Source organism: Drosophila persimilis, unplaced genomic scaffold (genome assembly GCF_003286085.1).
Source record: "Drosophila persimilis strain 14011-0111.01,24,50 unplaced genomic scaffold, DperRS2 tig00000191-arrow-pilon, whole genome shotgun sequence".
NCBI lineage: Eukaryota > Metazoa > Arthropoda > Insecta > Diptera > Drosophilidae > Drosophila > Drosophila persimilis.
Window position 1 is genome coordinate 10,463,890 of NW_020825298.1, and position 15,133 is coordinate 10,479,022.

At 47.7% G+C, this 15,133-nt stretch overlaps 1 protein-coding gene across 1 annotated transcript; it reads right to left on the minus strand.

Annotated features, from left to right (window-relative positions):
- Nucleotides 1–3,243: 3,243 nt before the first annotated feature.
- LOC113565651 (ataxin-2 homolog) lies at nucleotides 3,244–5,934 on the minus strand (the record flags this gene model as incomplete). The annotated part of the gene is made up of 1 exon (XM_026988297.1): nucleotides 3,244–5,934. A coding segment is annotated over one exon (2,691 nt), but the record flags the coding sequence as incomplete, so codon positions are not given.
- Between the last annotated feature and the right edge of the window lie 9,199 nt (nucleotides 5,935–15,133).

Genomic DNA, 15,133 nt, shown 5'->3' on the forward strand with positions numbered 1-15,133 from the left:
TTCTGGCCCAGTGTGGCGGGCATGGGGAGTCGTCCTTGCTGCTACTTTGTAAGTAGCCACACCAAAGATACTCGACATGCGTCTGTGTGCGTGCGTGTGTGCGTGTGCGTGTGTGTGTGCTCCTCCTTGAATCCTGCATTGCCTTGGCAATATTTACAAGTCACTTGTTTTTATGCCTACATTAATTATGCGCGCCTCTGACTTTGGTTTTTGGTCGGAGACCGGAGACTGGAGCCTGGAGCCTGGTGCTTGTCTTTGATTTTGATGCCGTTGCCACAATTTCAGCTTGGATTTGGTTTGGCTCCCTCTCTCTCTGTCTCTCTCTGTGGTGCTGTCAGCACTGTGGCTACCCCCAACACCCCCCCTCCCACTGGGGCTCATATTTTTTGCCCAGTCTTAGTCGCCTCTGGGCCCGGGCTCAAGGCACTTTCAATAAATTTCGACACTCATGTGGTGCTGGCTGCTTTAAACCTTGCTTTTAATTGCTGGCCGTTTAAAAAGGTCTTTCGCCTGAGGGGCGACTATCTCTGCTCTCCCCTGCTGCTGCTGCTTCTGCTCATAAATGTCAGGTCGAGGTAACAACTGGCTGCATTAACTGACCCAGTTGTGCCTTCCCTTTTGGCACTCGCTCGTCGCTTTTCCTTTTGCGCCTTTTAATGACATTATTGCGCACTGGAACGTATAATGCGACCGTGTGAGCTCTGCTCTGACTCTTCTTTGAGCCGTGCAAGTCATCGCTATGGCTATGGCCTTGCCCCGTAGCTGTGCTCATTTTGGGCAGACACTGCGTATGCGTGATGTGTGTGCGCCAAAGGCCTGGGCTCGACCTTGTGACGCAACGACTTGATTTCTCCAAGACGTAAGACCAAGACCATTGTATTGGAGGCACGCTCCACACTCATACACTTGCACCTGATGAATATTTATATTATTTCTTAAATTTCTCCCTTCGGTGGGGCGCAAGAGGGGCTCTTTTTTTGCGATTTATCTCAATTAATTTCCCTTGAATATTTCGCCTGGCATTTTCCTCAATTTCTATTGGATTTTTCCCCCCCCCCCCCCCCCCCCCCCCCCCCCCCCCTTTTGCATTATTCTGGCCGATGGTCTTACATTTCCAATTCAATCGCGCTGCCTCCTTCCATCAAAAACGGCGGCATAATTTAGTTTTTATTAAATTCTTCAGTTTAATGCGTTTTATTTGGTTTAATTTCCACTTATCCTTTTTTACACTTTTGCCTCTGTTATTATCATAATGCATTTTAATTGTAATTTAACTTAGATTTTAAATTAATAACTAGATTGTTTTTCTGTTTGTTGCTCGTCTGTTGGATTCTCTCTTTTGTTTGTTTTTATTTATTTTTTTTTAAATGTTTGCTGGCCTTTTATGGCTTTTCATACAATATTTTTTTTAAATTTTATTTATTCATATGTGTGTTTTTTTTTTTGCTTTGCTAACAACTAACTTATACTCTCCTCTCCTTGCCACTCCTTTATGTTTTTTTTTTTTTGTTATAGAATATTTAAAATTATTTTTACCAGCAAATTTCTCTGTTGAATATTTCTTTTGTGTGGCTCTGTATGTGTGTGTGTTTTTGTGTCGAGATTTAAACAATTTTTAATGCTTTTTCTAGGCTAAAATTTTCTCGGTTTTTCTCTTCTAAATTTAGTTTTTGTTGCTATATTCCTTTAGGTGCATTCCTTTCTCTTTTGGTGAAAATAAAACTTAAACATTTATGGGTGTGGAGTGAGTGTCCGGGGAGAGTGTAGTGTTTGTCCTTAGATCTAATGATTTATTTATGCAATTTACAATAATATTCCATATTGTGCTTAAATGATTGCTTTCTTCTTCTCCCTCTCCCTCCCACTTTCGTCTGCTATTGCTAATTGTTTTTTCGGATTTTTCGAAATATTCTTATGCTTTATGTACACACTCTTTGTAGAACATTTAAACTGCAATTTTCGATAGTTTCTGCCTCGAAACTACATTTAGATACAAGTCTCAAGGTGTCTTTTGGGAGTTAGCCTATGTTTAGTTAGTTCTTACTTAGTTAGACACGTTTAATTAATCACTAATTTACGATATCTACTGTGGTTGCTACCCGGCAACACTTGTCTCTCTTCGCGGCTCTACCAAAACTCAGGATTGAAGATTTTTCTGGGGGGGGGGGGAGATCTGGGGTTTGGGGGTTGGTGGGGGGGACGGATGTAGCCCAAATTAAAATTTCATAAACTAGAACACACTACAAAGGGAAAACCCCTTGATGCCACTCGCGATTTTCGGGGCGGAACCCTCACACTCGGACTTCCTGGAGCCGGAGCTCGAGTCCTTTGTGGCAACGAGCAGGTGTCGCCATGATGAAAACACATGCCACTTGGCTCTGAAGTGTGCTCCACCGACTTGGAGCTGGGCTGGCAGAGCTGGAGGAGGATGAACAACTCAATCGACAAGCCAACAGACCCGCAAAAAAACACTCACATGTCTCCTCGTAGGCCCAGCTTTCCCTCAACTCTCTCTCTCTGTCTCTGTTTCTATTCTTTATATGGCTTGTGTCGGGGGGGGCCGGGGGGAAAGACGCTGAAAACTTTATATTAAATGAAAAAGTTTTTCAATTACATCAGCGGAAATAAAACGCTGCCGGGCCTGGCACTCGAGGCACGGAGCTGGGAGCTGGAAGCTGGGAGCTGGGAGGCAGGGAGCCGGCAAACAGAAACAAACAATCGGCGACAAGAGCCTTTTGTTTAGCGGCTCGTCTTTGTTTTTCGGCTTTATTAGGTTAGGCCCCTCGACGGGTCCATTGTTCTATACTCTAACCTAATCCGGGTCCCCAATGCCAACCCAATAGAACTGTGAACTCTTCTTTTAGAGACTCGGCAAAAATTGTGGTAAAAATCTTGTCATGGAGTATTCATCCTTCGGTTTGGCTCTTTGGCTTTGGCTTCCCATTTCTAGCTGTGCCAATTATTGGGTTAAACTTGGGTCTGCCTTTTGTTTGCTTCTTTTGCGGGTTTTGTGTTGGCCAAGTCGGATGGGATACACAGAGCCAACAGCCAACAGCCAACAAACAGGAAGGGAAAGCCCGGAAGGACCAACTGAAGTCTTGGCCAGAGTTTTAGGTATATTTGTAGGTAGGTCTGTATATGTGTGGGTGTGTGTGTGTATCTGATCAGCATGCCTATTTACAGAGCCACTGAATCGTCTAAGGCAGCTTCAGCTGGCAGCGGGGCCCCGTTGGGGGGGCCTTGTCATATGTCGCTCGTCTCCTGGCCATCGCCCACATAGCCCTCGTCGGGGCTGTCCGCCAGGGGACCGTTCAACTGCTTCAGCTTCGAGGTGTCCCCCCCGCCGGCACTCTCCTCCGCGGCAGACGCGTCTGGGGGAGCACCGGCCCCGGCCCCGGCCCCAGCCCCGTCCCCGTCCTCGGCGGTCTCCTCCAATCGCGGCGAGATGGCCTCGCTCTCGTCCAGCTCCGGAATAGTGCCAGTCCCTGTGGAGGTCGATGCTGCTGCCGCTGCTGCTGCTGGTGGGGGAGGCGGTGGTGCCTGGGCCTGTGGGGTGGGCGAGATGGCTGCCTGGGTGGGGGACTGGGCGTAGCGGTAGCCGGGCAGACAGCTGGGCCACTGCTGGAACGGGGCCGGCAGCATCGATAGATCGCTCTTATAGCCCTCGGGGGGAGAGGGGAACTGCTGCTGCTGCTGCTGCTGGAGCTGCATCTGCTGCTGCTGCTGCTGCGGATAGCCCTCGGCGGTGAATCGGACATTCGGCATCTGGTACTTCTCATAGCTGACGGGGCCGCGCTGGATGAACTCCGCCTCGAGGCTGTAGCGGAGGCTCGAGTTGGGGGCCGCTGCCCCCTGGAACTGCTGCTGTTTGTGCAGCCGATTGTGCGGCAGTGTTCGGTAAAAGTTTGCGGCCGGCTGGGGTCCTGCTGGCTGCAGCTGCTGCTGCTGCTGCATCTGCTGCTGCTGCTGCTGCTGCTGGGGCGTTTGCTGCACCAAATGGGCGCTGCTGTAGTCGTAGGCGAAGCCATCCTGTCCCAGGAAGCAGACGGGATTCAAGTGGACGTCGACCTGGTGGGGCGCCGGCTGGTGGGTGCCCGCCATCACCGACTTGAGTTGGATGCCCCGCGGCAGCGTGGTCATGGCCTGGGTGAAGCGTCCCATCAGCGGATGGGCGTGCGGGTGCTGGTGGGGATGGGGGTGGGCGGCGGCGGCCAGCTGGTAGCAGCCCTCGTACTGGCCGCAGTCGCTGGACGTCTCGTAGTCCCCGGTGCCGTCCAGCGAAACGGCCGTCTTCAGCTTGTGCTTGACGCTCTCGGCGTCGTTGACCAGATCGGGGTTCTTCTCCTGGTAGTTGCGCAGGGAGGCGGGGGGCGAGCAGTAGGCGGCGGCCAGCCCGTGCCCGTTGCCCAGCAGCAGGGGCGGCGAGCCCGCCCCGCTGCCCATCAGGTTGACGTTCAATTGGAGCTGCTGCTGGCCCTGATTCGGGCCGGCGTACAGCAGGAGGTTCTGCTTCATCTGTCCGCCCAGGATGATGCCCCCGCCAGCCGCCCCGTTGGTGGCCTTCGTGGGGGTCATGGTGTCGCCCAGCAGCATGCCGGCGTTGCCGGTCAAGCTGTCCGCCCCGTCGTTGAGGATCGAGGCGCACTTCATCATGCCCATGCCGGTGTCCTGGTTGCTGCCCGCCGAGGAGTCCGTGCCGCCGGCTATGCTCGTCACCTGGTCGCACTTCTTGCGCTGCTTGGCCGGCTCCGCGGTGCGCTTGCACTTGACCACGATCGTGCAGAGGAGGACCACGAAGATGATCCCGCCCCCGGCGCTGCTGGCCACAATGTAGTTCATGTAGTCGCGCGGAAAGGAGACCTCGTTGACCACCGGCGGCTCCTTGATGATCACCCGCAGCGTGTAGTTGCTGAAGGTGGTGCCGGCTATGTTCTGGCCGACGCACGAGAAGGTGCCGTTGTCCTCGGCCCCCACGTTGTAGATGAAGATCTCGCTGCGCTTCTCCTCGGCCCCGCTGCTGCCGATGCTCTCGTCGATGTAGTAGAACATGTGCAGGTTGTCCATCAGGCTGTCGTTGCTCATCACCTGGCCGTTGAAGAGCCACAGGACCTTCGGCTCCGGAATGGCCCGCACCAGGCACGTGATGGACATGTTGCGGCCCTCGCTCACCTCCGTGTAGCTCGACTGCGGACTGACCTCCGGCAGGCAGGCCAGCTGCTCGCGCTGCAGCCCCTTGATGACCTGCCCCTTGAGCCGGGCCGGCTCCATGCACTTGGGCTCCTCCGCCAACGGCGTGTTGAAGTTCACCAGCCACGAGTGAACGTCCAGCAGGCGGCAGTCGCAGTTCCAGCGATTGCTGTGCAGACTGATGCCGTGCAGGGACTTGGGCAGGATGTGGCTGCCCTGGATGAAGCCGATGCGGTTGCCGTCGAGCCGCAGCCACTCGAGATTGTCCATGCCCACGAAGGCCTCGTTCTCGATGCGCTCCACCTGGCAGTTGGACAGCTCCAGGGTGGTCAGGAACGACAAGTGGCGGAAGGCCGACGTCTTCAGCTCCCTGATCGGGTTGCCGCTCAGCGAGAGGCGCATCAGCGAGCTGTAGTCCTGGAACGTCTCGCTCGGCACGTGCTGCAGCGCGTTCTCGCTGAGGTCCAGCTCCACCAGGTTGGTCAGCCCCCGGAAGGCCTTCTCGTGTATGCGGATCAGCTGGTTGCGCGACAGATAGATCTTCTGCAGGTTGAGCAGGTCCATGCGCAGGAAGCGCTCCGACTGCAGCACCTGCAGCGAGTTGCCGCTGAAGTTGAGCACCTGGGTGCCCGGATCCATGCCCTCCGGTATGTTGGCCAGCTGCTGGGCCCCGCACTCCACCGTCTGCTTGCCGCCCTTCCACTTGCAGATGCAGACCTCCGGCGGGCAGCCGGCGACGCTGGTCACGAGGAGCAGCAAAACCACAAATGCTGCAAAAGACATTCTGTCTCTCTCTCTCTCTGTCTCTCTTTGAGTTTAATTTTTCAAGAACTCTTTGGATTTTTTAAGTATTTTCCTTCAGGGATCCCGCCTGGTCACGTTTGCCTGTCAAAAAATATGGCTTGGAAGCTCTGCCGCCAATATGATTAGCCCTCACAGTGTGGCAGTTGCTTTACTAGAACGTTGATCGGACTCTTGTCACGTCCTCCAGCCGCCAGCCGCGTCTGTCTCTACGCGACGGGCGTCGCCGCTCCGTTGCAAGGCCCGCATTGTGGCTGCGTCGCCATTATATTCAGAGTGATGCTCATCATTGTCCTGTCCTTGTCAGTTTTGTCATGGCTGCCACTTGTACTCCTTGTACAGCCTTTCCTTTTGTATTAATTTCATAAAAATGCCAGCCTCTTGATTTTTTCCCCTGACAGCGCCCAGAAGTAGGCAATGGCTTTCGCTATTGTCGCCTCTTGCGGCGTTTCTCTCCTGTGTCTTGTGGTTTTTCTGCCTTTCTCCTGTCTGTTTTTCTGCCTTTCTATTTTCCTTTTCGGGGGGGGGGGAGGCCCTGTCTCCGATGGCAACGTTGTCTCACTGATGGCAAAGAGAGGCTTTTGTCCTTAATGAAATTATAATGTAATGCATTTCCTGTTCCTGTTCCTGTCGCTGCTCCTGGGGACACTGCAAGAAAATTAAACACACCATCAAAGAGGGATTAGTTGAGGGCTAAATTTTGAATATAAATATATATGAATATATGCCTCGCTGGCCATCCTGTTTTTGTTAGAAATATTAAACAATGTCGAAGCATAAATTACAGTGCGGTCGAGATAATTTATTCCCGATAATAAAGCCATTCGATTGGCCTACAATCGTGTGCAATATATCCACGATTGGACACAATTATTCAGCTTAAAGTGAGTCTGTCTGGGTGTCTCTCTCTCTCTCTCTCTCTCTCTCTCTCTCTCTGTCTGTCTGTGTGAGTGTTTGTTTTCTTGCATAATGAATCGGATTGCTCGATTTCATCCGCAACGACAACAATCTCATTACGGTACTTTCCCCCCCCTGATATGCAAATACTTATATGTCTACCCCCTCTGGCCCCCCTCGATGAAAGGATAATGGCATTTCGAGCATTGGCTGTGTAAAAAATTGAGCCGCAATTGTCGTGGCTTTAATTGGATGTTATTGCAATTATTTGCTTGCCCTATTAGGGGCACCTCATTATATTCCACCTTGTCCTTGTTATTCATATTTATTCACCGCAGACAGCTGTGTGGGCGGGGGGGCCGAAATTTATATTTGTCGAAATTAATCAAAGGACTTTAGGCAGGCAAAAACAAAAGACAGAGCAGCGCACAACCAAAGACAATGGGCCGTGACAGGCGGGCAATAAACAATTGGGGAATGTCGGGCATAAATCATGCAACATATTGCATTGTACCGCCGCACAGAGCCTCTAGTTAAATAACAAATAAATTACAGTAAAATTAAGTTAAATGCAAGTTTATTGTGCGGACCAAGAGATTACTTGGGGGGGTGCCTGCCATAAAACAAAAGCCCCCACCAGATCTGCGTAACCATAGCCGAATAAAAAAAAAAGATGCCAGCCGTGGCCGTGCCTGACAGCCTGACAGGCTCTAGAATTTCCGTTGAAGACCAGTCTGGCGCCAAATGCAAATACCTAATGGATAGTCGTATGCCTGGGCCAACAAATTGACTTGATTTGCTGCCCAGGGGCCCACCTGAAGACCTGCCTTTTGGGCATGGAGACATTATTAATAAGCAAACATTAATCATTGCGAGGGTATTTTCTATGGCCTCAGACCCGGCCGCAGCTGCCTTGGTCCTTTGCCCAAATGTTTTGGTGCTTAACAAGTAATGGAAGTGAATCCCCGGACAGGTGGTCATGCATCGAGCCCGAGTCCTGGACTTGACTTGCCAGGACTGCCACAATGTTAATTACAGAAATGTACAAGAGCCTACTTTGAATGGATTATTATGGAGCTATATAGACCATATAAATGTTTATTATAATTACTGTAATCCGAGCACAATAGAGGGACGGCCTGTTGGCCGTGTCTCCCATTGGAGATCCCCAGAATTAAGTATTTGCCATATTCTTCTCTACACAATTTATAAGTAATGAAAATGTATTTCCTTTTCGAATGCCCACAAAATCAATCTCCAACTATAAATACTATTTGCCAGTCCTCTGGTATAGCCATTAGTTTTCTTACTAATTGGAACATTTGCCTGCCATTTTCTGTGAATTTAAGTTTTCATTTTGCAGAAGGCAGTTTTTTTTTTGTTTTTAAATTAAATTTTTAGAAATATTCCAATGCAGAAGCACGAAATATTCTCATTTGCTTGGCTTGTCAGCAAAACATTTTTTGACATTTTCATTTGTCAGTTATGAAGCAGGCAGAGAGAGAGAAAGAGAGAGACAGACAGACAGACAGACAGTCTGCGGACTGACAGTCAAGTCAGATGGATAGATAGATGTGTGGAGTGGAGTATCTGTGTGGGTGTGTGTGTGTGTGTGGGTGTGGGGGTGTGTGTGTGTGCACATTTGTTATATCCTTATCACAAAATGATTTGACAGTCGAGACCAAGAGGCATTTGAACTGGCTTCCTATGCGAGTAACATTCTCTCGGCTCCTATCCCACTTTTTTCCTCTAAGGCTCTTTCTCTCCGTCCCCTGTCCCCTGTCCTCCCTTTTGTATCTGTATCTATCTCTTTCACTGCTGGCCTGTCTAGAAGTTTTTCTATTTTGTGTGATTTAATAAGATGACAAGAACGAGGAAGCCTTGGGCAATTTGAGAGATTTGTTCAAGCTCTCTACTGGCACTGGCACTGGCTGTAAATAGATAAATATTTATTTTATTTTTGCACATGTCCCATGTCCTGTCGGACTCCGGCATTGACACGTCCCCTAAACTGCTGTCATTGGGCATAATTTCAATTTCAATTTCATTCCATTGCTCTCTACCTCTAGTTTGGGCCAGTAAAAATCAATGGGCCTTTCACTCGCAGACAAATGAAAAGTTTATAAGAAATTCATTGCGTTATCGGGGTCATGTCGATTCCTTTGAATTATTGATGGACTTGGACAGGAAAACGATTTGTAGGGATATAGGGATGTAGGGATGTGCTGTAATTAGCTAAATACCTGAATCACAAAACACTTGAAACCTCAAGATATCCGTTTTCTCTGTCGTCAAAGTAAATGCTTAAGCAGCCCAACTAAACTGCCGCCTAATAAGCTTAAACTTAATTAAAAACTTATCAACGGGTATGCCAAACGGCAATTTGGCAGGCGCTTCAGTTGCCTTTGGCAACGCCACAATGAAAATCAGCCACAGAGCACCGCCACCCCACCACTACAGACCACAAAGCCAAGTGGCGGCCTCGCCCCGTCTCGCTCTTTCGCTCAGCCAACCGAAATAGTAAACAACTTTGGGAGATTTTTGACGGGCTGCAGTACCTGGCACTCGAAAAACAGTGGGTACACCCGATAAAAAAAAAACGATTCAAGGCGGGGCTTGTGGTATCTTCGAGAGGAGGAAGACAAGCAGTATTTTCGTGTCAAATTAATAGAAATATGTATGTGCGGTTTCTATTACAATTCGAATCTGTTCCCATTGCAGACTCCAATCACTCTCCGAGCCTTGCCGAACTATTCCTCTCCGATACTCACTGTGTGCAACGCAATTATGAGTACAGTGGTCGGTCTTTCTCTTTCCAACGCATACACATTGCAGCAGAAGCACACGCTCAACGCGCGCTCTCTTCATCTCGACGCTTTTGATCCTCTCTGAGCGAGTTGTCGTCTCTCTCCCAAACACCCACACAGCAATGGGACAGAAACTGAACGCGAATGAACAAGCACAGCAATAGTCCAGGCAGTGGACAGTAACCAACGGTAAATGGTAAAGAAGGCAACGAAAGGGCACCCTGCGAACAGAATACACTGAGAATAATGTTAGGAACCGACATGTACCAAAAGACTCACACAAGTCCCCTAACTTCAGTGCCTTCCAAAAAGGGAACTAAATTAAATTTCCACCAAAAAAGTAGCTCTACTTTTTAAGGCCTTGCAATGAAGTCGTCGCGCCTGTTTCGCTCTCGACCGGAATTGGTCATGCAATCCGGGGAACTTCAAAGTGGCGCTACGAACATGTCATAACATGTGAAAATTAAAATTTACAACACAACTTAAGCGACGTCCTGGCTGGGGCTCTTGTCCCGGCTGGTCGCCGGGGGGGGCCGACCCCCCTCCTCGCCTTCTTTTTGGCAGGCCGAGCACTTAATTTGGCACATTGCCGTGCATATTCTGGCCGGGCCCAAAGCCACTGAGTCGACGACAACAATCCGCTCAGGTGCAGCCACAGTGGCGACAACATGGCCGTGCGGGGCAGGGATACGGACACGGACATGGACAGGGACAGGGACCAGGACAGGGACCGGACCGGACCGGGCTGGGCTCCATTTTGTTGTAAAATGCATGCATTTTTTACAACCCGCCAGAGCTCTGGCATAGCAGCAGCAACAGAAATCGCAGCAATGGTCATAAAACTTATACCTTTCCCTACGAATTACGAGCCCGCAACTAGCCGCAGAGCGCGGGGGGTTGGTGATGGGGGCACTCCTGGGCGTGGCAGCAAATAAAATTACGCATGCAATGGCAAAATAAAATATGCATCAGAAATAAGCTGCAGCTGAATCCGAAAGGTGCAAAAAATGCCACAAAAAAGCACAAGATTGAGCGACCAAAGCGAGTGGGTAAACCCTGGGATACCCTGTAGTCAGGGTAGCCAGAGTCTGAGTGGAACATCTGTAAGATTTGTCACACATTTTAATTCATATTTACTATATGTTTTAGTCGGGCAACGTAACGATTATAATTTTTATAGAAAAAAGTTTATGGCATAACTTTTAAATTTTATGTTTTAATTTTTATATACAAATTTTGATATAAAGATTATTTGTAATTTTTTTCATTTAAATTAAATCATTTAATTAAATGAAATATTTAATATTTATATTAAATTAATATTTAAAAAAATTAAACAAACAAAAAATAAGATTTATTTGTTGAATTTTTAAAAATTTTTTTTATGAATATTAACATTTATTTAAATGATTAATAATAATTTGTATATATAAATGTGTATATAAAAATTAACACATAAAATTTAAAAGTAATAGAAAACAAGAATATGTATTATTAAAAATAAACCAACCCCTAATGTAAAAAAAAAAAAAAAAATTACTTAAACATAAATATATATATATGTATGTATATATAAACATACTTTAGTACATAAAAAAAAACGTCCTTCTGTCTGTAAAATATACCCTTGCTCTATAGGTAAACAGGATGAAAAAAGGCGCAGTAAGACCTCTCCCTCTCTCTCCCTCTGGACATTGATTTACAGTCCCTGCAGTAAGTCTTTTCTGAGGCAGAGACTTCATACGAAACTTAATGAATATCAAGGGTATGCCCGCTTCGGCTTGACATTTGGTATGTCTGCACTGCGTCCCCCCCTCCTGTCTCCTGGCTTTATGTTAATTTCCACTTTACGCTTGCCAAAGCAAACACAAATACAAATATGAATATGAAACAAGCGCCGGGCAAAATTTCAATTAAAATATATATATATATACATTTTTTTTTTTGAAAACTTTGCCAGCTGGCGCTGAAAGCTTTAAGAGCCTCACGCCCTGCGAGCAGCGCATAAAAAAATCAACTAATTTTCATTTTATGCTGCTGCTGAGAACATTTTTAATTCAAGAGCGCCAGACACGCACAAGCCCACACGCCCACACTAACAGCCTCTAAAATTTTAATAGCTCACACATTATAAACGCAAATAAACGCCAACGACTCGTCTCGGGCCCAGGCCCCAGGCCCCACGGCTCCTTGCATTCCTTTGAGCACTTGGGCCCCCATTTGCCAGAGAGCATTGCGATGTGGCATGCCTCTGGAGCCGGTTGCCGGTTGCCGGTTGTCGGTGGCTGCTGTACAATACATTTGCCTAGCAGCTTAAGCTGTTTGTGGCATGTGCACTTAGAGCCACTGAACGGAGCCGTGGAGCCGTGGAAGGGGCATAAGTTCCCGGGCTTCCAGCGTCCAGCGCACACTTAAGGGGATTTTTCTTAACTTTTTTTTCCCTACCCTCTCTCACGGAGAGTATTTTGATTTTGCCGCTGTTAAAGGGGTAGCGAATAAATCGTACAGAAAAACGGCCTTGGACTGCAAGGAATACCCTATTTGAACGTACAAGGGTATCCAAGGCTGCCTGAAACTTAAAGGCACTAAAGTTGCACAAAATTAAGCACACTTGCCGGCTCTCAGCATCATATTATGCTTATCATTATGTTTGTGCCACGAGTGTATGGTTGGCCCTAATGCTGTTGCCTTTCTCCTGGCCACAGCTGCTGGCCGAAAAGTTCATTTCCCTCTGCCTAAGGAGCCGTGAGGTGTTTTGGGCCAAAACTTTCCTAGAAAGAGGAAAAAAACTTCTTAATTGCTTTTAAAGTTTCGCAAAAAAAAAAACACCCCCCCCCCCCCCGCCCCCCACCCCTGTTCGTGGACATAATTTCCATGTTGCTTAATAAATGTATATTAATAAAATATCAATATATATAAAAAGAGCCGTTCCTTGCTTTTTTCACTTACTTTTATATGCAGATTAATTGAGCCAAAAGGCTGCCCAGGGGGGGGGGTGAACACATTTTTGCATAGAATTGAACGAAATTTGTTTACCATTTTTCCCCCTCAAAAGATTATTGACCTCTCAAGCAAGTTGTTCAAGAAAGTTGCAAAGTTTCGGCTACAAGAGTGAATTACTTTCTTGATTCCTTTTTGGTGTAATTCTCCCCCAAGTTATTTCATTCAAAAAGTTCTGCTTTACAAGGTAAAGTTGGGTATCTATCCGCAAAGCAGAGTTCCCGAAGATAAAGCGGGTTTTTTTCACTGACGGATCATTGGAGCTAGCCTGCAAGATTCATTGTACCCCTAAGGGGTATACAAAATACCTTTAAATCTTTTTTTTAAAGGCCCTATTGGTTGTGTTTTAAAGCCCACACACGATCCCATTCAAATGTACCACAAAAAACCTTTTCCCCCAGGATCATATACATTTTTTGTCTTTTATTTTATTGCCTTTGCGTAATGTTTAATTATACGCCGTCCTGATGATGTCCTGATAGCTTTTCCTTGCCCCCCCTCTGCACCCCTTTTTTTTTTTGGCGCATAAACATAACGCAGTTTATATTTTATTTATTTTGTTCCCCCTTTTCGGCAAAAAACCAATCGTAAAACCCTACCGAAGCGCAGCGTCTACCAAACGGTTTTATGGGGATCCTGGGATCCTGCCAGAGCCACGCCCCTGCCGCACACACACACACACACATGTGGCTGGGGGTAATTTGCCATAAAAAATTGGAGCACAGGCTCGTATTTGTGCAATTTCACAGAAATTGTCAATTTGCACTCGCCCCAAAGTCTAAGCCGGAATGATGATGACGAGCAATGCCGGGGGGAGCGCCGAGTGGGGTCTAAAGGAGCTCTGATATTTTTATGTGTCTGTGTGTGTGGATTGGAAAATCGACTGTCGACATTTAACGCTGCTGTGTGTGTGTGTGTGTGTGTGTGTCTCTTGTCTTGTGTGCGGCCAGACTTTATTTGATTTTCATTTAATTTCGCCTTAAAAATTGGCATAACAATTACCTCGGAAATAGGCAATGGACGAAGGAGCAGGAGCTGGAGCAGGACCAGGCTCTGGCAACGCCTTCGGCCCGGGATATTTGCTATCTGCAATGCACTAACAATGGCCGCCTCAATGGCACGTAATTGCAGTGCACACAGTGCACACAGCACGAGGCACAGTGGGGCAAAGTGTAGGGGAATTCAAGGGAATTTTCGAGGTCTACCAAATGATTGTGCCCATTCTTTGCCCATTTGTAGCTTTTTTTATGCCACCTGAAAGCACCATTTCGTTCCACAGTGCCGTGCCACTATGCCAACATATCCTTGCAACTAGCGCTTCCGTTTCCGTGCGTCAAGGGGGAAGACTCTTGCCGGGCCGCTCCTTGCCATTGAGGATGCTCCTCCTGCTTTTGCTGCTGTTGTGGATGCCACTTCAGACCGTCTTTGTTGTCGCTTGCCGTGTGAATGAGTGCAATTAGCAGTGCCACTTGCTCTCAACGATGCCGCTTTTTGTTTGCTGTCCGGCCGGACTGATCCGCACCGAGAGTTGCATTTAAAAATTAATGGTCCCCTGTCTGTGGCCGTCTCTTGTATCTTGTATCTCTTCGTGATTGTGCAGCACAAAAGTCGATTAAACAAGCAAATTGTTGAGCACGAAATGTCTCTTGTCTGTCTGTCTGTTGTCCTGGCGATACTCGCAATCGAAAATACTTGTGCCCTAACTTCGAGGCCATTAAAACTTCATCCAAAGACCTCAACCATAAATATGGATCAAATAAATTGTCAGAATTATATGTATTGCCATTCGGGTCGAAATTCGGCTCGACCCTATTTTCGAGGTCCTTTATTCGTTATGTATTGGGATTTTCTGGGGCTGAACAGTTTTTGATTAAAATTACATTTGTTGCGCGCCTTTGAAGTGTCCCAACACTCTCGAGAGGGTCAATATTTTGGCAGCTTAGGAGAGCCGGGCCCGAGATGAGCCCGAGATGGGATGAGGAGAGAGAGAGCGGGAGAGGAGGAGTCCCAAAAGTGTGGGCTGGTCACGTTCTGCTTCCTGTTTGTCTTTCTACCTTTTTTTTTTTTCGTTGTGTGGTCTCGGGGCCAGCTTGGCCACGTTAAGGTCCTGATGGATTGTTTGACTAATTAATTTTGCTAGAAAATTGCATTCGGCCCTGGCTCGGGGCCCGGGCCAAAGTTATTAAATTTTTATGGCTGCTTAAAGGCCCGAAGGCGCTTTATGTGTGTTTTTTTTTGTATTTTATTTTCCAGCGGCCATCTGTTTAGCATTTAAAGTGATTTTCATTTGGATTTTGCCTTAATGCTATTATGTCCTGCCGCCCCCTCGCCCCCTCTCCCTTCTTTTTTGCTCTCAATTATTTAGCCATTGACAATTAGAGACTTTCGCAGATGCTGCCGCCTCTAATGCGATTTGGCCTCATTATTCCGTGCAAGTGTTC